At 47.5% G+C, this 23,041-nt stretch overlaps 1 protein-coding gene across 50 annotated transcripts in view; it reads left to right on the top strand.

The window, feature by feature from the left end:
• ank3b (ankyrin 3b) overlaps window positions 1-22,887 on the top strand; it is a 483,498-nt gene extending 460,611 nt beyond the window's left edge. For 45 of the 50 annotated variants that reach the window (XM_055936209.1, XM_055936160.1, XM_055936475.1 and 42 more), the window contains 4 exons: window positions 813-896; window positions 2,256-2,483; window positions 6,222-6,300; window positions 21,102-22,887. In XM_055936209.1, the coding sequence (XP_055792184.1) occupies window positions 813-896; window positions 2,256-2,483; window positions 6,222-6,278 (369 nt within the window). In that variant the 3' untranslated portion in view covers window positions 6,279-6,300; window positions 21,102-22,887. The remainder of the gene's footprint in view (window positions 1-812; window positions 897-2,255; window positions 2,484-6,221; window positions 6,301-21,101) is intronic. The other 5 variants (XM_055936401.1, XM_055936393.1, XR_008761019.1 and 2 more) reach the window with 4 other exon arrangements.
• The last annotated feature ends 154 nt before the right edge of the window (window positions 22,888-23,041 follow it).

The following is a 23,041-nucleotide window of genomic DNA, read 5'->3' as shown; positions in this document are numbered from 1 at the left end:
ACTAACCTCAGGGTAACTACCCTCAGGTAAACTACCCTCAGGGTAACTAACCTCAGGGTAACTAACCTCAGGTAAACTAATGATGACTGGTAAACTAACGTCAGGGAAACTAATGATGACAGGTAAACTAACCTCAGGTAAACTAACCTCAGGTAAACTAATGATGACCGGTAAACTAACGTCAGGCAAACTAACGTCAGGTAAACTAACGTCAGGCAAACTAACGTCAGGTAAACTAACGTCAGGCAAACTAACGTCAGGCAAACTAACGTCAAGTAAACTAATGATGACAGGTAAACTAACCTCAGGTAAACCAACATCAGGCAAACTAACGTCAGGTAAACTAATGATGACAGGTAACTAACCTCAGGTAAACTAACGTCAGGTAAACTAACGTCAGGTAAACTAACGATGACCGGTAAACTAACGTCAGGTAAACTAACATCAGGCAAACTAACGTCAGGTAAACTAACGTCAGGTAAACTAACGTCAGGTAAACTAACATCAGGCAAACTAACGTCAGGTAAACTAACGTCAGGTAAACTAACCTCAGGTAAACTAATGATGACAGGTAAACTAACCTCAGGTAAACTAATGATGACCGGTAAACTAACCTCAGGTAAACTAATGATGACCGGTAAACTAACCTCAGGTAAACTAATGATGACCGGCAAACTAACGTCAGGTAAACTAACGTCAGGTAAACTACCCTCAGGTAAACTAATGATGACAGGTAAACTAACCTCAGGTTAACTAATGATGACCGGTAAACTACCCTCAGGTCTGATCCTACTGTACCATATCATCCTCAGGGAGAACAGGCCAGAAACATCCCAATGCAGTCAGTGACAGAAGAGCAGTTCACAGACGAGGATGGAAACATTGTCACCCGAAAAGTAACTGCTGTACCCCCTGCTGTACCCCCCACACCCCTATTACATCCTCACCCTGTCCTCTTCTGATATCACCTGAACATCTCCCCCCCCATGCCCATCCTCCCCATCTCCACCCCCCCCCATCCCCATTCCTCTGTCCTAACATGACTTTATACCCCTCCCCATCCCCATTCCTCTGTCCTAACATGACTTTATACCCCCCCCCATCCCCATTCCTCTGTCCTAACATGACTTTATACCCCTCCCCATCCCCATTCCTCTGTCCTAACATGACTTTATACCCCCCCCCATCCCCATTCCTCTGTCCTAACATGACTTTATACCCCTCCCCATCTCCACCCCCCCCCCCCCCTCCCCATCTCCACCCCCCCATCCCCATTCCTCTGTCCTAACATGACTTTATACCCCTCCCCATCCCCATTCCTCTGTCCTAACATGACTTTATACCCCTCCCCATCCCCATTCCTCTGTCCTAACATGACTTTATACCCCTCCCCATCCCCATTCCTCTGTCCTAACATGACTTTATACCCCTCCCCATCTCCCCCCCCCTCCCCATCTCCACCCCCCCATCCCCATTCCTCTGTCCTAACATGACTTTATACCCCTCCCCATCTCCCCCCCCCCTCCCCATCTCCACCCCCCCATCCCCATTCCTCTGTCCTAACATGACTTTATACCCCTCCCCATCCCCATTCCTCTGTCCTAACATGACTTTATACCCCTCCCCATCCCCATTCCTCTGTCCTAACATGACTTTATACCCCTCCCCATCCCCATTCCTCTGTCCTAACATGACTTTATACCCCTCCCCATCCCCATTCCTCTGTCCTAACATGACTTTATACCCCTCCCCATCCCCATTCCTCTGTCCTAACATGACTTTATACCCCTCCCCATGCCCATTCCTCTGTCCTAACATGACTTTATACCCCTCCCCATCCCCATTCCTCTGTCCTAACATGACTTTATACCCCTCCCCATGCCCATTCCTCTGTCCTAACATGACTTTATACCCCTCCCCATGCCCATTCCTCTGTCCTAACATGACTTTATACCCCTCCCCATCTCCACCCCCCCCCCCCTCCCCATCTCCACCCCCCCATGCCCATTCCTCTGTCCTAACATGACTTTATACCCCTCCCCATCCCCATTCCTCTGTCCTAACATGACTTTATACCCCTCCCCATCCCCATTCCTCTGTCCTAACATGACTTTATACCCCTCCCCATGCCCATTCCTCTGTCCTAACATGACTTTATACCCCTCCCCATCTCCACCCCCCCCCCCCTCCCCATCTCCACCCCCCCATGCCCATTCCTCTGTCCTAACATGACTTTATACCCCTCCACTCCTAAGGTCATCAGGAAAGTAGTACGTCGTATTGCTGCCACGGCAACTACTTTTACTGCTGCTACTACCGCTACTACAGAGGAGGTGAAAGCAGGAGGAGCGGTAGGAGGAGCAGGAGGAGAAGCAGGAGGAGGAGGCAGGAAGGAAAAACAGGGCAGGAAGAGAAACAAGCGCTCCCGGGGAGGCCCTAAGGCAGAGCAGGAGAGCTCTAAGGGTCAGAGGGGAAAGACTGAGGTTTGCGCCATGATCATGGAGTAGTGTGGTGTTGACACTAACGGTAGACTAGTAGTGGAGAGAGTTCCAACTAGACACTAGACTAGTAGTGGAGAGAGTTCCAACTAGACAGTAGACTAGTAGTGGAGAGAGTTCCAACTAGACAGTAGACACTGACGGTAGACTAGTAGTGGAGAGAGTTCCAACTAGACAGTAGACACTAACGGTAGACTGGTAGTGGAGAGAGTTCCAACTAGACAGTAGACACTAGACAGTAGACACGAGACAGTAGACACTGACGGTAGACTAGTAGTGGAGAGAGTTCCAACTAGACAGTAGACACTAACGGTAGACTAGTAGTGGAGAGAGTTCCAACTAGACAGTAGACTAGTAGTGGAGAGAGTTCCAACTAGACAGTAGACTAGTAGTGGAGAGAGTTCCAACTAGACAGTAGACACTGACGGTAGACTAGTAGTGGAGAGAGTTCCAACTAGACAGTAGACACTAACGGTAGACTGGTAGTGGAGAGAGTTCCAACTAGACACTAGACTAGCAGTGGAGAGAGTTCCAACTAGACACTAGACTAGTAGTGGAGAGAGTTCCAACTAGACAGTAGACTAGTAGTGGAGAGAGTTCCAACTAGACACTAGACTAGTAGTGGAGAGAGTTCCAACTAGACAGTAGACTAGTAGTGGAGAGAGTTCCAACTAGACGGTAGACTAGTAGTGGAGAGAGTTCCAACTAGACAGTAGACTAGTAGTGGAGAGAGTTCCAACTAGACACTAGACACTAACGGTAGACTAGTAGTGGAGAGAGTTCCAACTAGACAGTAGACACTGACGGTAGACTGGTAGTGGAGAGAGTTCCAACTAGACAGTAGACTAGTAGTGGAGAGAGTTCCAACTAGACAGTAGACTAGTAGTGGAGAGAGTTCCAACTAGACAGTAGACTAGTAGTGGAGAGAGTTCCAACTAGACGGTAGACTAGTAGTGGAGAGAGTTCCAACTAGACAGTAGACTAGTAGTGGAGAGAGTTCCAACTAGACACTAGACACTAACGGTAGACTAGTAGTGGAGAGAGTTCCAACTAGACAGTAGACACTGACGGTAGACTAGTAGTGGAGAGAGTTCCAACTAGACAGTAGACTAGTAGTGGAGAGAGTTCCAACTAGACACTAGACAGTAGACACTAGACAGTAGACACTAGACAGTAGACACTAGACAGTAGACACTAGACACTAGACAGTAGACACTAGACGGTAGACACTAGACGGTAGACACAAGACGGTAGACACTAGACGGTAGACACTAGACGGTAGACACAAGATAGTAGACACTAGACAGTAGACACTAGACAGTAGACACTAGACAGTAGACACTAGACAGTAGACACTAGACGGTAGACACTAGACGGTAGACACAAGACGGTAGACACTAGACGGTAGACACTAGACAGTAGACACTAGACACTAGACAGTAGACACAGTAGACACTAGACAGTAGACGGTAGACACTAGATGGTAGACACTAGACAGTAGACACTAGACAGTATACGGTAGACACTAGACAGTAGACACTAGACGGTAGACACTAGACAGCAGACACTAGACAGTAGACACTAGACGGTAGACACGAGACGGTAGGCACTAGACGGTAGACACTAGACGGTAGACACTAGACGGTAGACACTAACGGTAGACACTAGACGTGGAGAGAGTTCCAACTAGACAGTAGACTAGTAGTGGAGAGAGTTCCAACTAGACAGTAGACTAGTAGTGGAGAGAGTTCCAACTAGACGGTAGACTAGTAGTGGAGAGAGTTCCAACTAGACAGTAGACTAGTAGTGGAGAGAGTTCCAACTAGACACTAGACACTAACGGTAGACTAGTAGTGGAGAGAGTTCCAACTAGACAGTAGACACTGACGGTAGACTAGTAGTGGAGAGAGTTCCAACTAGACAGTAGACTAGTAGTGGAGAGAGTTCCAACTAGACACTAGACAGTAGACACTAGACAGTAGACACTAGACAGTAGACACTAGACAGTAGACACTAGACAGTAGACACTAGACAGTAGACACTAGACGGTAGACACTAGACGGTAGACACAAGACGGTAGACACTAGACGGTAGACACTAGACAGTAGACACTAGACAGTAGACACTAGACAGTAGACACTAGACGGTAGACACTAGACGGTAGACACTAGACGGTAGACACAAGACGGTAGACACTAGACGGTAGACACTAGACGGTAGACACTAGACAGTAGACACTAGACAGTAGACTAGTAGTGGAGAGAGTTCCAACTAGACACTAGACTAGTAGTGGAGAGAGTTCCAACTAGACGGTAGACTAGTAGTGGAGAGAGTTCCAACTAGACAGTAGACACTAACGGTAGACTAGTAGTGGAGAGAGTTCCAACTAGACAGTAGACTAGTAGTGGAGAGAGTTCCAACTAGACAGTAGACTAGTAGTGGAGAGAGTTCCAACTAGACGGTAGACTAGTAGTGGAGAGAGTTCCAACTAGACAGTAGACTAGTAGTGGAGAGAGTTCCAACTAGACACTAGACTAGTAGTGGAGAGAGTTCCATCTAGACAGTAGACACTAACGGTAGACTAGTAGTGGAGAGAGTTCCAACTAGACAGTAGACACTAACGGTAGACTAGTAGTGGAGAGAGTTCCAACTAGACAGTAGACACTAACGGTAGACTAGTAGTGGAGAGAGTTCCAACTAGACAGTAGACACTAACGGTAGACTAGTAGTGGAGAGAGTTCCAACTAGACAGTAGACTAGTAGTGGAGAGAGTTCCAACTAGACAGTAGACACTAACGGTAGACTAGTAGTGGAGAGAGTTCCAACTAGACAGTAGACACTAACGGTAGACTAGTAGTGGAGAGAGTTCCAACTAGACAGTAGACTAGTAGTGGAGAGAGTTCCAACTAGACAGTAGACACTAACGGTAGACTAGTAGTGGAGAGAGTTCCAACTAGACACTAGACTAGTAGTGGAGAGAGTTCCAACTAGACAGTAGACTAGTAGTGGAGAGAGTTCCAACTAGACAGAAGACTAGTAGTGGAGAGAGTTCCAACTAGACAGTAGACACTAACGGTAGACTAGTAGTGGAGAGAGTTCCAACTAGACAGTAGACACTAGACAGTAGACACGAGACGGTAGACACTAGACAGTAGACACTAGACGGTAGACACTAACGGTAGACACTAGACAGTAGACACTAGACAGTAGACACTAGACAGTAGACACTAGACAGTAGACACTAGACGGTAGACACTAACGGTAGACACTAGACAGTAGACACTAGACAGTAGACACTAGACAGTAGACACTAGACAGTAGACACTAGACGGTAGACAGTAGACACTAGACAGTAGACACTAGACGGTAGACACTAGACAGTAGACACTAGACGGTAGACTAGCAGTGTGGAGTGCTTCAGAGTGCTGTGGTGTGTGGTTGTCAGACAGCTCAGTTCATCGTGAACCAATCAGAGAGCTCAATCTGACCTGCTGTCAGTGTGATGTCATTGGACTGTGGGTGTTTACTGGTCAGACTATGAACCTGATGATGGAGTGATGACAATCAGCTGGATGTAGTGAATGAACCCTTAGGGTTTTCTTTCAGCATGTCTAGGACACTAGTGGAGAAGAGTTCCAGTCTGCTTGGTGTTTCTGTGTGTTCTGCGGGCCTGCCCCTCATTCTGCCATCATCCTGTCTAACCCTTCTCTCTGTGTGTTGCAGTCTGGACAAGGGTCAGGGTCGAAGGTGAAAAAGAAGCAAGTGGAAAAGGATCATTGATAACAGTCGTGTGCTCAACCTGGTACGTACAAGTATGGAGCTCGGGACTGATAGAATATGGAGGGAAATGGGGATCACTTAACACTACAGCCGGGTGGTATCCTGTCTGGATCCATTATCCTGTCTGGATCCGTTATCCTGTCGGATCCATTATCCTGTCTGGATCCACTATCCTGTATGGATCCATTATCCTGTATGGATCCATTATCCTGTATGGATCCATTATCCTGTATGGATCCATTATCCTGTATGGATCCATTATCCTGTCGGATCCGTTATCCTGTGGATCCGTTATCCTGTCGGATCCATTATCCTGTCGGATCCGTTATCCTGTCTGGATCCGTTATCCTGTCGCATCCATTATCCTGTCGGATCCATTATCCTGTCGCATCCATTATCCTGTCTGGATCCGTTATCCTGTCGGATCCATTATCCTGCCGGATCCATTATCCTGTCTGGATCCATTATCCTGTCGGATCCAGTAAATGGCTGTCTGGATCCATTATCCTGACGGATCCAGGACAGGCTCAGCCTGGATCCATTATCCTGTCGGATCCAGTAAATGGCTGTCTTGATCCATTATCCTGACGGATCCAGGACAGGCTCAGCCTGGATCCATTATCCTGTCGGATCCAGCATCCAGCTGTCTGGATCCATTATCCTGTCGGATCCAGGACAGGCTCAGCCTGGATCCATTATCCTGTCGGCTCCAGGACAGGCTCAGTCTGGATCCATTATCCTGTCGGATCCAGCATCCAGCTGTCTGGATCCATTATCCTGTTGGATCCAGGACAGGCTCAGCCTGGATCCATTATCCTGTCGGCTCCAGGACAGGCTCAGTCTGGATCCATTATCCTGTCGGATCCAGGACAGGCTTAGCCTGGATCCATTATCATGTCTGGATCCAGCAACCGGCTGTCTGGATCCGTTATCCTGTCGGATCCAGGACAGGCTTAGTCTGGATCCATTATCCTGTCGGTTCCAGGACAGGCTCAGTCTGGATCCATGATCCTGTCGGATCCATGACAGGCTCAGCCTGGATCCATTATCCTGTCGGATCCAGGACAGGCTCAGTCTGCATCCATTATCCTGTCGGATCCAGGACAGGCTCAGTCTGGATCCATTATCCTGTCGGATCCAGGACAGGCTTAGTCTGGATCCATTAGCCTGTCGGTTCCAGGACAGGCTTAGTCTGGATCCATTATCCTGTCGGATCCAGGACAGGCTCAGCCTGGATCCATTATCCTGTCGGATCCAGGACAGGCTCAGCCTGGATCCATTATCCTGTCGGATCCAGGACAGGCTCAGCCTGGATCCATTATCCTGTCTTATCCAGGACAGGCTCAGCCTGGATCCATTATCCTGTCTGGATCCAGCAACCGGCTGTCTGGATCCATTATCCTGTCGGATCCAGGACAGGCTCAGCCTGGATCCATTATCCTGTCGGATCCAGGACAGGCTCAGCCTGGATCCATTATCCTGTCGGATCCAGGACAGGCTCAGCCTGGATCCATTATCCTGTCTAGATCCAGCAACCGGCTGTCTGGATCCGTTATCCTGTCGGATCCAGGACAGGCTCAGCCTGGATCCATTATCCTGTCGGATCCAACATCCGGCTGTCTGGATCCATTATCCTGTCGGATCCAGCATCCGGCTGTCTGGATCCATTATCCTGTCGGCTCCAGGACAGGCTCAGCCTGGATCCATTATCCTGTCGGATCCAGGACAGGCTCAGCCTGGATCCATTATCCTGTCTAGATCCAGCAACCGGCTGTCTGGATCCATTATCCTGTCGGATCCAGGACAGGCTCAGTCTGGATCCATTATCCTGTCGGATCCAGGACAGGCTCAGTCTGGATCCATTATCCTGTCGGATCCAGGACAGGCTCAGTCTGGATCCATTCACTCTGATGCCACAATAGAGATGTGCTTTGTGACCCTGACTCCGCCCCATATAGATGTGACCCTACTGACAACATACTATTTCAGCCCAATAGAGATGACCGTACTGACAACATGCTAACTCAGCCCCCTAGAGATGTGACCGTACTGACAACATGCTAACTCAGCCCCCTAGAGATGTGACCCTACTGACAACATGCTAACTCAGCCCCCTAGAGATGTGACCTTACTGACAACATGCTAACTCAGTCTCCTAGAGATGTGACCCTACTGACAACATGCTAACTCAGCCCCCTAGAGATGTGACCCTACTGACAACATGCTAACTCAGTCTCCTAGAGATGTGACCCTACTGACAACATGCTAACTCAGCCCCCTAGAGATGTGACCCTACTGACAACATGCTAACTCAGCCCCCTAGAGATGTGACCTTACTGACAACATGCTAACTCAGCCCCCTAGAGATGTGACCCTACTGACAACATGCTTTTTCAGCCCACTAGAGATGTGACCCTACTGACAACATGCTAACTCAGCCCCCTAGAGATGTGACCCTACTGACAACATGCTAACTCAGCCCCCTAGAGATGTGACCTTACTGACAACATGCTAACTCAGCCCCCTAGAGATGTGACCCTACTGACAACATGCTAACTCAGCCCCCTAGAGATGTGACCTTACTGACAACATGCTAACTCAGCCCCCTAGAGATGTGACCCTACTGACAACATGCTAACTCAGCCCCCTAGAGATGTGACCTTACTGACAACATGCTAACTCAGCCCCCTAGAGATGTGACCCTACTGACAACATGCTAACTCAGCCCCCTAGAGATGTGACCTTACTGACAACATGCTAACTCAGCCCCCTAGAGATGTGACCCTACTGACAACATGCTAACTCAGTCTCCTAGAGATGTGACCTTACTGACAACATGCTAACTCAGTCTCCTAGAGATGTGACCCTACTGATAACATGCTAACTCAGCCCCATATAGATGACCCTACTGACAACATGCTAACTCAGCCCCATATAGATGTGACCCTACTGACAACATGCTAACTCAGCCCCATATAGATGACCCTACTGACAACATGCTAACTCAGCCCCCTAGAGATGTGACCCTACTGACAACATGCTAACTCAGTCTCCTAGAGATGTGACCCTACTGACAACATGCTAACTCAGCCCCATATAGATGACCCTACTGACAACATGCTAACTCAGCCCCCTAGAGATGTGACCCTACTGATAACATGCTAACTCAGCCCCCTAGAGATGTGACCCTACTGACAACATGCTAACTCAGCCCCCTAGAGATGTGACCCGGCTGACAACATGCTAACTCAGCCCCCTAGAGATGTGACCCTACTGACAACATGCTAACTCAGCCCCCTAGAGATGTGACCCTACTGATAACATGCTAACTCAGCCCCCTAGAGATGTGACCCTACTGACAACATGCTAACTCAGCCCCCTAGAGATGTGACCCTACTGACAACATGCTATCTCAGCCCCCTAGAGATGTGACCCTACTGACAACATGCTAACTCAGTCTCCTAGAGATGTGACCCTACTGACAACATGCTAACTCAGTCTCCTAGAGATGTGACCCTACTGACAACATGCTAACTCAGTCTCCTAGAGATGTGACCCTACTGACAACATGCTAACTCAGCCCCATATAGATGACCCTACTGACAACATGCTAACTCAGCCCCATATAGATGTGACCCTACTGACAACAGGCTAACTCAGCCCCCTAGAGATGTGACCCTACTGACAACATGCTAACTCAGTCTCCTAGAGATGTGACCCTACTGACAACATGCTAACTCAGCCCCCTAGAGATGTGACCCTACTGACAACATGCTAACTCAGCCCCCTAGAGATGTGACCCTACTGACAACATGCTAACTCAGTCTCCTAGAGATGTGACCCGACTGACAACATGCTAACTCAGCCCCCTAGAGATGTGACCCTACTGACAACATGCTAACTCAGCCCCATATAGATGACCAAATCAAATCAAGTTTATTTTATATAGCCCTTCGTACATCAGCTGATGTCTCAAAGTGCTGTACAGAAACCCAGCCTAAAACCCCCAAACAGCAAGCAATGCAGATATAGAAGCACGAGAGATGCTTCTCCCCAGTCAAACCCTAAACCCACAGTGTCCTGCCCAGATATAGTCTTATCCTAACTCTGCCCAGTCAAACCCTAACCCCACAGTGTCCTGCCCAGATATAGTCTTATCCTAACTCTGCCTAGTCAAACCCTAACCCCACAGTGTCCTGCCCAGATATAGTATTATCCTAACTCTCCCCAGTCAAACCCTAATCCCACAGTGTCCTGTCCAGATATAGTCTTATCCTAACTCTGCCCAGTCAAACCCTAATCCCACAGTGTCCTGCCCAGATATAGTATTATCCTAACTCTCCCCAGTCAAACCCTAACCCCACAGTGTCCTGCCCAGATATAGTCTTATCCTAACTCTCCCCAGTCAAACCCTAATCCCACAGTGTCCTGTCCAGATATAGTCTTATCCTAACTCTGCCCAGTCAAACCCTAATCCCACAGTGTCCTGCCCAGATATAGTCTTATCCTAACTCTGCCCAGTCAAACCCTAATCCCACAGTGTCCTGCCCAGATATAGTCTTATCCTAACTCTGCCCAGTCAAACCCTAATCCCACAGTGTCCTGCCCAGATATAGTTTTATCCTAACTCTGCCCAGTCAAACCCTAATCCCACAGTGTCCTGCCCAGATATAGTCTTATCCTAACTCTGCCCAGTCAAACCCTAATCCCACAGTGTCCTGCCCAGATATAGTCTTATCCTAACTCTCCCCAGTCAAACCCTAATCCCACAGTGTCCTGCCCAGATATAGTCTTATCCTAACTCTCCCCAGTCAAACCCTAATCCCACAGTGTCCTGTCCAGATATAGTCTTATCCTAACTCTGCCCAGTCAAACCCTAATCCCACAGTGTCCTGCCCAGATATAGTCTTATCCTAACTCTGCCCAGTCAAACCCTAATCCCACAGTGTCCTGCCCAGATATAGTTTTATCCTAACTCTGCCCAGTCAAACCCTAATCCCACAGTGTCCTGCCCAGATATAGTCTTATCCTAACTCTGCCCAGTCAAACCCTAATCCCACAGTGTCCTGCCCAGATATAGTCTTATCCTAACTCTCCCCAGTCAAACCCTAATCCCACAGTGTCCTGCCCAGATATAGTCTTATCCTAACTCTCCCCAGTCAAACCCTAATCCCACAGTGTCCTGTCCAGATATAGTCTTATCCTAACTCTCCCCAGTCAAACCCAAACCCTAATCCCACAGTGTCCTGTCCAGATATAGTCTCATCCTAACTCTGCCCAGTCAAACCCTAATCCCACAGTGTCCTGCCCAGATATAGTCTCATCCTAACTCTCCCCAGTCAAACCCAAACCCTAATCCCACAGTGTCCTGCCCAGATATAGTCTAATCCTAACTCTGCCCAGTCAAACCCTAATCCCACAGTGTCCTGCCCAGATATAGTCTCATCCTAACTCTCCCCAGTCAAACCCTAATCCCACAGTGTCCTGCCCAGATATAGTCTTATCCTAACTCTCCCCAGTCAAACCCTAATCCCACAGTGTCCTGCCCAGATATAGTATTATCCTAACTCTCCCCAGTCAAACCCTAAACCCACAGTGTCCTGCCCAGATATAGTCTTATCCTAACTCTCCCCAGTCAAACCCTAATCCCACAGTGTCCTGCCCAGATATAGTCTTATCCTAACTCTCCCCAGTCAAACCCTAATCCCACAGTGTCCTGCCCAGATATAGTCTCATCCTAACTCTGCCCAGTCAAACCCTAATCCCACAGTGTCCTGTCCAGATATAGTATTATCCTAACTCTCCCCAGTCAAACCCTAAACCCACAGTGTCCTGCCCAGAGTTAGTCTTATCCTAACTCTCCCCAGTCAAACCCTAATCCCACAGTGTCCTGCCCAGATATAGTATTATCCTAACTCTCCCCAGTCAAACCCTAAACCCACAGTGTCCTGCCCAGATATAGTCTTATCCTAACTCTCCCCAGTCAAACCCTAATCCCACAGTGTCCTGCCCAGATATAGTCTTATCCTAACTCTCCCCAGTCAAACCCTAATCCCACAGTGTCCTGTCCAGATATAGTCTTATCCTAACTCTCCCCAGTCCCCAAACCCTAATCCCACAGTGTCCTGTCCAGATATAGTCTTATCCTAACTCTGCCCAGTCAAACCCTAATCCCACAGTGTCCTGCCCAGATATAGTCTTATCCTAACTCTGCCCAGTCAAACCCTAATCCCACAGTGTCCTGCCCAGATATAGTTTTATCCTAACTCTGCCCAGTCAAACCCTAATCCCACAGTGTCCTGCCCAGATATAGTCTTATCCTAACTCTGCCCAGTCAAACCCTAATCCCACAGTGTCCTGCCCAGATATAGTCTTATCCTAACTCTCCCCAGTCAAACCCTAATCCCACAGTGTCCTGCCCAGATATAGTCTTATCCTAACTCTCCCCAGTCAAACCCTAATCCCACAGTGTCCTGTCCAGATATAGTCTTATCCTAACTCTCCCCAGTCAAACCCAAACCCTAATCCCACAGTGTCCTGTCCAGATATAGTCTCATCCTAACTCTGCCCAGTCAAACCCTAATCCCACAGTGTCCTGCCCAGATATAGTCTCATCCTAACTCTCCCCAGTCAAACCCAAACCCTAATCCCACAGTGTCCTGCCCAGATATAGTCTTATCCTAACTCTCCCCAGTCAAACCCTAATCCCACAGTGTCCTGCCCAGATATAGTATTATCCTAACTCTCCCCAGTCAAACCCTAAACCCACAGTGTCCTGCCCAGATATAGTCTTATCCTAACTCTCCCCAGTCAAACCCTAATCCCACAGTGTCCTGCCCAGATATAGTCTTATCCTAACTCTCCCCAGTCAAACCCTAATCCCACAGTGTCCTGCCCAGATATAGTCTCATCCTAACTCTGCCCAGTCAAACCCTAATCCCACAGTGTCCTGTCCAGATATAGTATTATCCTAACTCTCCCCAGTCAAACCCTAAACCCACAGTGTCCTGCCCAGAGTTAGTCTTATCCTAACTCTCCCCAGTCAAACCCTAATCCCACAGTGTCCTGCCCAGATATAGTATTATCCTAACTCTCCCCAGTCAAACCCTAAACCCACAGTGTCCTGCCCAGATATAGTCTTATCCTAACTCTCCCCAGTCAAACCCTAAACCCACAGTGTCCTGCCCAGATATAGTATTATCCTAACTCTCCCCAGTCAAACCCTAATCCCACAGTGTCCTGTCCAGATATAGTCTTATCCTAACTCTCCCCAGTCAAACCCTAAACCCACAGTGTCCTGCCCAGATATAGTCTTACCCTAACTCTGCCCAGTCAAACCCTAATCCCACAGTGTCCTGTCCAGATATAGTGTTATCCTAACTCTCCCCAGTCAAACCCTAAACCCACAGTGTCCTGCCCAGATATAGTATTATCCTAACTCTCCCCAGTCAAACCCTAAACCCACAGTGTCCTGCCCAGATATAGTATTATCCTAACTCTCCCCAGTCAAACCCTAAACCCACAGTGTCCTGCCCAGATATAGTCTTATCCTAACTCTCCCCAGTCAAACCCTAATCCCACAGTGTCCTGCCCAGATATAGTCTTATCCTAACTCTGCCCAGTCAAACCCTAATCCCACAGTGTCCTGCCCAGATATAGTCTTATCCTAACTCTCCCCAGTCAAACCCTAATCCCACAGTGTCCTGCCCAGATATAGTCTTATCCTAACTCTGCCCAGTCAAACCCTAATCCCACAGTGTCCTGCCCAGATATAGTCTTATCCTAACTCTCCCCAGTCAAACCCTAATCCCACAGTGTCCTGCCCAGATATAGTCTTATCCTAACTCTCCCCAGTCAAACCCTAATCCCACAGTGTCCTGTCCAGATATAGTCTTATCCTAACTCTCCCCAGTCAAACCCAAACCCTAATCCCACAGTGTCCTGTCCAGATATAGTCTCATCCTAACTCTGCCCAGTCAAACCCTAATCCCACAGTGTCCTGCCCAGATATAGTCTCATCCTAACTCTCCCCAGTCAAACCCAAACCCTAATCCCACAGTGTCCTGCCCAGATATAGTCTAATCCTAACTCTGCCCAGTCAAACCCTAATCCCACAGTGTCCTGCCCAGATATAGTCTCATCCTAACTCTCCCCAGTCAAACCCTAATCCCACAGTGTCCTGCCCAGATATAGTCTCATCCTAACTCTCCCCAGTCAAACCCTAATCCCACAGTGTCCTGCCCAGATATAGTCTTATCCTAACTCTCCCCAGTCAAACCCTAATCCCACAGTGTCCTGCCCAGATATAGTATTATCCTAACTCTCCCCAGTCAAACCCTAAACCCACAGTGTCCTGCCCAGATATAGTCTTATCCTAGCTCTCCCCAGTCAAACCCTAATCCCACAGTGTCCTGCCCAGATATAGTCTTATCCTAACTCTCCCCAGTCAAACCCTAATCCCACAGTGTCCTGCCCAGATATAGTCTCATCCTAACTCTGCCCAGTCAAACCCTAATCCCACAGTGTCCTGTCCAGATATAGTATTATCCTAACTCTCCCCAGTCAAACCCTAAACCCACAGTGTCCTGCCCAGATATAGTCTTATCCTAACTCTCCCCAGTCAAACCCTAATCCCACAGTGTCCTGCCCAGATATAGTATTATCCTAACTCTCCCCAGTCAAACCCTAAACCCACAGTGTCCTGCCCAGATATAGTCTTATCCTAACTCTCCCCAGTCAAACCCTAAACCCACAGTGTCCTGCCCAGATATAGTATTATCCTAACTCTCCCCAGTCAAACCCTAATCCCACAGTGTCCTGTCCAGATATAGTCTTATCCTAACTCTCCCCAGTCAAACCCTAAACCCACAGTGTCCTGCCCAGATATAGTCTTACCCTAACTCTGCCCAGTCAAACCCTAATCCCACAGTGTCCTGTCCAGATATAGTGTTATCCTAACTCTCCCCAGTCAAACCCTAAACCCACAGTGTCCTGCCCAGATATAGTATTATCCTAACTCTCCCCAGTCAAACCCTAAACCCACAGTGTCCTGCCCAGATATAGTATTATCCTAACTCTCCCCAGTCAAACCCTAAACCCACAGTGTCCTGCCCAGATATAGTCTTATCCTAACTCTCCCCAGTCAAACCCTAATCCCACAGTGTCCTGCCCAGATATAGTCTTATCCTAACTCTGCCCAGTCAAACCCTAATCCCACAGTGTCCTGCCCAGATATAGTCTTATCCTAACTCTCCCCAGTCAAACCCTAATCCCACAGTGTCCTGCCCAGATATAGTCTTATCCTAACTCTGCCCAGTCAAACCCTAATCCCACAGTGTCCTGCCCAGATATAGTCTTATCCTAACTCTCCCCAGTCAAACCCTAATCCCACAGTGTCCTGCCCAGATATAGTCTTATCCTAACTCTCCCCAGTCAAACCCTAATCCCACAGTGTCCTGTCCAGATATAGTCTCATCCTAACTCTGCCCAGTCAAACCCTAAACCCACAGTGTCCTGCCCAGATATAGTCTTATCCTAACTCTCCTCAGTCAAACCCTAATCCCACAGTGTCCTGCCCAGATATAGTCTTATCCTAACTCTCCCCAGTCAAACCCTAATCCCACAGTGTCCTGCCCAGATATAGTATTATCCTAACTCTCCCCAGTCAAACCCTAATCCCACAGTGTCCTGTCCAGATATAGTCTTATCCTAACTCTGCCCAGTCAAACCCTAATCCCACAGTGTCCTGCCCAGATATAGTATTATCCTAACTCTCCCCAGTCAAACCCTAATCCCACAGTGTCCTGTCCAGATATAGTCTTATCCTAACTCTGCCCAGTCAAACCCTAATCCCACAGTGTCCTGCCCAGATATAGTTTTATCCTAACTCTGCCCAGTCAAACCCTAATCCCACAGTGTCCTGCCCAGATATAGTCTTATCCTAACTCTGCCCAGTCAAACCCTAATCCCACAGTGTCCTGCCCAGATATAGTCTTATCCTAACTCTCCCCAGTCAAACCCTAATCCCACAGTGTCCTGTCCAGATATAGTCTTATCCTAACTCTCCCCAGTCAAACCCAAACCCTAATCCCACAGTGTCCTGTCCAGATATAGTCTCATCCTAACTCTGCCCAGTCAAACCCTAATCCCACAGTGTCCTGCCCAGATATAGTCTCATCCTAACTCTCCCCAGTCAAACCCAAACCCTAATCCCACAGTGTCCTGCCCAGATATAGTCTAATCCTAACTCTGCCCAGTCAAACCCTAATCCCACAGTGTCCTGCCCAGATATAGTCTCATCCTAACTCTCCCCAGTCAAACCCTAATCCCACAGTGTCCTGCCCAGATATAGTCTCATCCTAACTCTCCCCAGTCAAACCCTAATCCCACAGTGTCCTGCCCAGATATAGTCTTATCCTAACTCTCCCCAGTCAAACCCTAATCCCACAGTGTCCTGCCCAGATATAGTATTATCCTAACTCTCCCCAGTCAAACCCTAAACCCACAGTGTCCTGCCCAGATATAGTCTTATCCTAGCTCTCCCCAGTCAAACCCTAATCCCACAGTGTCCTGCCCAGATATAGTCTTATCCTAACTCTCCCCAGTCAAACCCTAATCCCACAGTGTCCTGCCCAGATATAGTCTCATCCTAACTCTGCCCAGTCAAACCCTAATCCCACAGTGTCCTGTCCAGATATAGTATTATCCTAACTCTCCCCAGTCAAACCCTAAACCCACAGTGTCCTGCCCAGATATAGTCTTATCCTAACTCTCCCCAGTCAAACCCTAATCCCACAGTGTCCTGCCCAGATATAGTATTATCCTAACTCTCCCCAGTCAAACCCTAAACCCACAGTGTCCTGCCCAGATATAGTCTTATCCTAACTCTCCCCAGTCAAACCCTAAACCCACAGTGTCCTGCCCAGATATAGTATTATCCTAACTCTCCCCAGTCAAACCCTAATCCCACAGTGTCCTGTCCAGATATAGTCTTATCCTAACTCTCCCCAGTCAAACCCTAAACCCACAGTGTCCTGCCCAGATATAGTCTTACCCTAACTCTGCCCAGTCAAACCCTAATCCCACAGTGTCCTGTCCAGATATAGTGTTATCCTAACTCTCCCCAGTCAAACCCTAAACCCACAGTGTCCTGCCCAGATATAGTATTATCCTAACTCTCCCCAGTCAAACCCTAAACCCACAGTGTCCTGCCCAGATATAGTATTATCCTAACTCTCCCCAGTCAAACCCTAAACCCACAGTGTCCTGCCCAGATATAGTCTTATCCTAACTCTCCCCAGTCAAACCCTAATCCCACAGTGTCCTGCCCAGATATAGTCTTATCCTAACTCTGCCCAGTCAAACCCTAATCCCACAGTGTCCTGCCCAGATATAGTCTTATCCTAACTCTCCCCAGTCAAACCCTAATCCCACAGTGTCCTGCCCAGATATAGTCTTATCCTAACTCTGCCCAGTCAAACCCTAATCCCACAGTGTCCTGCCCAGATATAGTCTTATCCTAACTCTCCCCAGTCAAACCCTAATCCCACAGTGTCCTGCCCAGATATAGTCTTATCCTAACTCTCCCCAGTCAAACCCTAATCCCACAGTGTCCTGTCCAGATATAGTCTCATCCTAACTCTGCCCAGTCAAACCCTAAACCCACAGTGTCCTGCCCAGATATAGTCTTATCCTAACTCTCCTCAGTCAAACCCTAATCCCACAGTGTCCTGCCCAGATATAGTCTTATCCTAACTCTCCCCAGTCAAACCCTAATCCCACAGTGTCCTGCCCAGATATAGTATTATCCTAACTCTCCCCAGTCAAACCCTAATCCCACAGTGTCCTGTCCAGATATAGTCTTATCCTAACTCTGCCCAGTCAAACCCTAATCCCACAGTGTCCTGCCCAGATATAGTATTATCCTAACTCTCCCCAGTCAAACCCTAATCCCACAGTGTCCTGTCCAGATATAGTCTTATCCTAACTCTGCCCAGTCAAACCCTAATCCCACAGTGTCCTGCCCAGATATAGTTTTATCCTAACTCTGCCCAGTCAAACCCTAATCCCACAGTGTCCTGCCCAGATATAGTCTTATCCTAACTCTGCCCAGTCAAACCCTAATCCCACAGTGTCCTGCCCAGATATAGTATTATCCTAACTCTGCCCAGTCAAACCCTAAACCCACAGTGTCCTGCCCAGATATAGTCTTATCCTAACTCTGCCCAGTCAAACCCTAATCCCACAGTGTCCTGCCCAGATATAGTCTTATCCTAACTCTGCCCAGTCAAACCCTAATCCCACAGTGTCCTGCCCAGATATAGTCTTATCCTAACTCTGCCCAGTCAAACCTAATCCCACAGTGTCCTGCCCAGATATAGTTTTATCCTAACTCTGCCCAGTCAAACCCTAATCCCACAGTGTCCTGCCCAGATATAGTCTTATCCTAACTCTCCCCAGTCAAACCCTAATCCCACAGTGTCCTGCCCAGATATAGTCTTATCCTAACTCTCCCCAGTCAAACCCTAATCCCACAGTGTCCTGTCCAGATATAGTCTCATCCTAACTCTGCCCAGTCAAACCCTAAACCCACAGTGTCCTGCCCAGATATAGTCTTATCCTAACTCTCCTCAGTCAAACCCTAATCCCACAGTGTCCTGCCCAGATATAGTCTTATCCTAACTCTCCCCAGTCAAACCCTAATCCCACAGTGTCCTGCCCAGATATAGTATTATCCTAACTCTCCCCAGTCAAACCCTAATCCCACAGTGTCCTGTCCAGATATAGTCTTATCCTAACTCTGCCCAGTCAAACCCTAATCCCACAGTGTCCTGCCCAGATATAGTATTATCCTAACTCTCCCCAGTCAAACCCTAATCCCACAGTGTCCTGTCCAGATATAGTCTTATCCTAACTCTGCCCAGTCAAACCCTAATCCCACAGTGTCCTGCCCAGATATAGTTTTATCCTAACTCTGCCCAGTCAAACCCTAATCCCACAGTGTCCTGCCCAGATATAGTCTTATCCTAACTCTGCCCAGTCAAACCCTAATCCCACAGTGTCCTGCCCAGATATAGTATTATCCTAACTCTGCCCAGTCAAACCCTAAACCCACAGTGTCCTGCCCAGATATAGTATTATCCTAACTCTGCCCAGTCAAACCCTAATCCCACAGTGTCCTGCCCAGATATAGTCTTATCCTAACTCTGCCCAGTCAAACCCTAATCCCACAGTGTCCTGTCCAGATATAGTATTATCCTAACTCTGCCCAGTCAAACCCTAAACCCACAGTGTCCTGCCCAGATATAGTCTTATCCTAACTCTGCCCAGTCAAACCCTAATCCCACAGTGTCCTGCCCAGATATAGTCTTATCCTAACTCTGCCCAGTCAAACCCTAATCCCACAGTGTCCTGCCCAGATATAGTATTATCCTAACTCTGCCCAGTCAAACCCTAATCCCACAGTGTCCTGCCCAGATATAGTATTATCCTAACTCTGCCCAGTCAAACCCTAATCCCACAGTGTCCTGTCCAGATATAGTCTTATCCTAACTCTCCCCAGTCAAACCCTAATCCCACAGTGTCCTGTCCAGATATAGTCTTATCCTAACTCTCCCCAGTCAAACCCTAATCCCACAGTGTCCTGCCCAGATATAGTTTTATCCTAACTCTGCCCAGTCAAACCCTAATCCCACAGTGTCCTGCCCAGATATAGTCTTATCCTAACTCTCCCCAGTCAAACCCTAATCCCACAGTGTCCTGTCCAGATATAGTCTTATCCTAACTCTGCCCAGTCAAACCCTAATCCCACAGTGTCCTGCCCAGATATAGTTTTATCCTAACTCTGCCCAGTCAAACCCTAATCCCACAGTGTCCTGCCCAGATATAGTCTTATCCTAACTCTGCCCAGTCAAACCCTAATCCCACAGTGTCCTGCCCAGATATAGTATTATCCTAACTCTGCCCAGTCAAACCCTAAACCCACAGTGTCCTGCCCAGATATAGTCTTATCCTAACTCTGCCCAGTCAAACCCTAATCCCACAGTGTCCTGCCCAGATATAGTCTTATCCTAACTCTGCCCAGTCAAACCCTAATCCCACAGTGTCCTGCCCAGATATAGTCTTATCCTAACTCTGCCCAGTCAAACCTAATCCCACAGTGTCCTGCCCAGATATAGTTTTATCCTAACTCTGCCCAGTCAAACCCTAATCCCACAGTGTCCTGCCCAGATATAGTCTTATCCTAACTCTGCCCAGTCAAACCCTAATCCCACAGTGTCCTGCCCAGATATAGTATTATCCTAACTCTGCCCAGTCAAACCCTAATCCCACAGTGTCCTGCCCAGATATAGTATTATCCTAACTCTGCCCAGTCAAACCCTAATCCCACAGTGTCCTGTCCAGATATAGTCTTATCCTAACTCTCCCCAGTCAAACCCTAATCCCACAGTGTCCTGTCCAGATATAGTCTTATCCTAACTCTCCCCAGTCAAACCCTAATCCCACAGTGTCCTGCCCAGATATAGTTTTATCCTAACTCTGCCCAGTCAAACCCTAATCCCACAGTGTCCTGCCCAGATATAGTCTTATCCTAACTCTGCCCAGTCAAACCCTAATCCCACAGTGTCCTGCCCAGATATAGTCTTATCCTAACTCTGCCCAGTCAAACCCTCACACTTTCTGAGGGCCTTGCAGTCTTGTTAGTTTAGCTGGTTGGTGCAGTTGGTTAATCAAGAGAGACAAACTATTCCCAACATACACAGTGGTGAGAGAATTAAACTCCTGTTGATCTAAATCACCTATCATGTGCGTTTTGTTTTGCAGGTTTGTTGATGTTTCATGACTTCCTGGAAGGGAGATGACTGGAACCTTGAAGCAGGAGAACAGCCAATCAGAACGTGTGTCTGCAGCTTTCACGTTAACGCATGGTTTTACAGCAAGACCACTTTATTTGATTTCGCATGAGCATGAAAAACTTACTTTTCTGTCCGCAACCTGGGCTCCAGTCATGACCTGTTGTTACCACGGTGACAGGAGAACAGGGGTGTGGTCTGCTCCATCGTGGCGTCAGGACAACAGTAGCCACGCCTCCAAGCATCTCTCGGACCAATGAGGCACAACGGGACATTTGATTGACAGATTAGAGGAACACTTGGAGTCACCCTCTACAAGCCTTATATGTTCTGTCCTGTAGCCACACCACTGGGGCGGGTGTATGATGTGGTTGTGATTTTTAATCGGGTGGTTTGGTTGTATATAAATGACACGGTAAAAACTGCTGAAGTTTAGTCACTGATAGAATGTTTTCTGCACTGGTAGGACAGCTTGGCAAAGCATTGGAATATTGATTCCACCTTTATTAAAACGCTTGGGTGTTACTGCACATGTCTAATTATCAGCGGGAAAATGTTTGTAAAATCAAAATGGTAGCTTGATTTGAACCTAACTCCACTGCAACTCTCAAACATCACTTCTGTGAACATATTTCCTCAGAGGACTAATATTTTGATGCATGAGATTCACCTGGTTTGACTTAGTTTTCCTCATTTGCGAACGTTGTATTATGAAATAAGGTGTTAGTTCTATCAGTGTCTGTCTGCTCAGAAACATGAACAGCCACCTGGGGGACAGCAGGACAGAGAGGGGAACTTCATTCTGATGCTTTATGAGGGCTCACTGTGTAGCATGGAATAATACTATTAAAGACAAGGAGATATGAGAGCTCCCAATTTATAATGTAGACTGACACATTGGAAAGGGTTAGAGAGCTCCCAATATATAATGTAGACTGACACATTGGAAAGGGTTAGAGAGCTCCCAATATATAATGTAGACTGACACATTGGAAATGGTAAGAGAGCTCCCAATATATAATGTAGACTGACACATTGGAAATGGTTAGAGAGCTCCCAATATATAATGTAGACTGACACATTGGAAAGGGTTAGAGAGCTCCCAATTTATAATGTAGACTGACACATTGGAAAGGGTTAGAGAGCTCCCAATTTATAATGTAGACTGACACATTGGGAATGGTTAGAGAGCTCCCAATATATAATGTAGACTGACACATTGGGAAAGGGTTAGAGAGCTCCCAATATATAACGTAGACTGGCACATTGGAAAGGGTTAGAGAGCTCCCAATATATAATGTAGACTGGCACATTGGGAAGGGTTAGAGAGCTCCCAATATATAATGTAGACTGGCACATTGGGAAGGGTTAGAGAGCTCCCAATATATAACGTAGACTGGCACATTGGAAAGGGTTAGAGAGCTCCCAATATATAATGTAGACTGGCACATTGGGAAGGGTTAGAGAGCTCCCAATATATAACGTAGACTGGCACATTGGAAAGGGTTAACAGTTGTCATGTGTATTGGCTCTAAACCAATCATTGGTCATTGTTTTAGCAGTATAATGTTATGTTTTAAGCCTGCTGTGGTTTAAAGGGGCATTTTTTCTCTGGGTTTTGTTGCCATATTTCCTTCCGTTGTATCATATGAGACGACCTAACGCATCGCCTGGTGATCTGGTAACACATGTATGACAACCAACATGGATGATCCAATTCATTATTTAAGCAGAAATAAATTGTGATTAAACTGAAACAGTCTGAGGTTGTGTTTTCATCCATTTCTACAGTTCTAAATACCTTTTGGGGATTTTATTTAACAATTTTACCAAGAATGTACATCTTGAAATACAGAAGGCCATATAAAAACATACATAATGTCTGAATAGTGTTCAGTTATGAGGTTGACT

This window comes from Salvelinus fontinalis, chromosome 1 (assembly GCF_029448725.1).
Source record: "Salvelinus fontinalis isolate EN_2023a chromosome 1, ASM2944872v1, whole genome shotgun sequence".
NCBI classification, from domain to species: domain Eukaryota; kingdom Metazoa; phylum Chordata; class Actinopteri; order Salmoniformes; family Salmonidae; genus Salvelinus; species Salvelinus fontinalis.
This window is presented reverse-complemented; position numbering and strand designations above follow the sequence as displayed.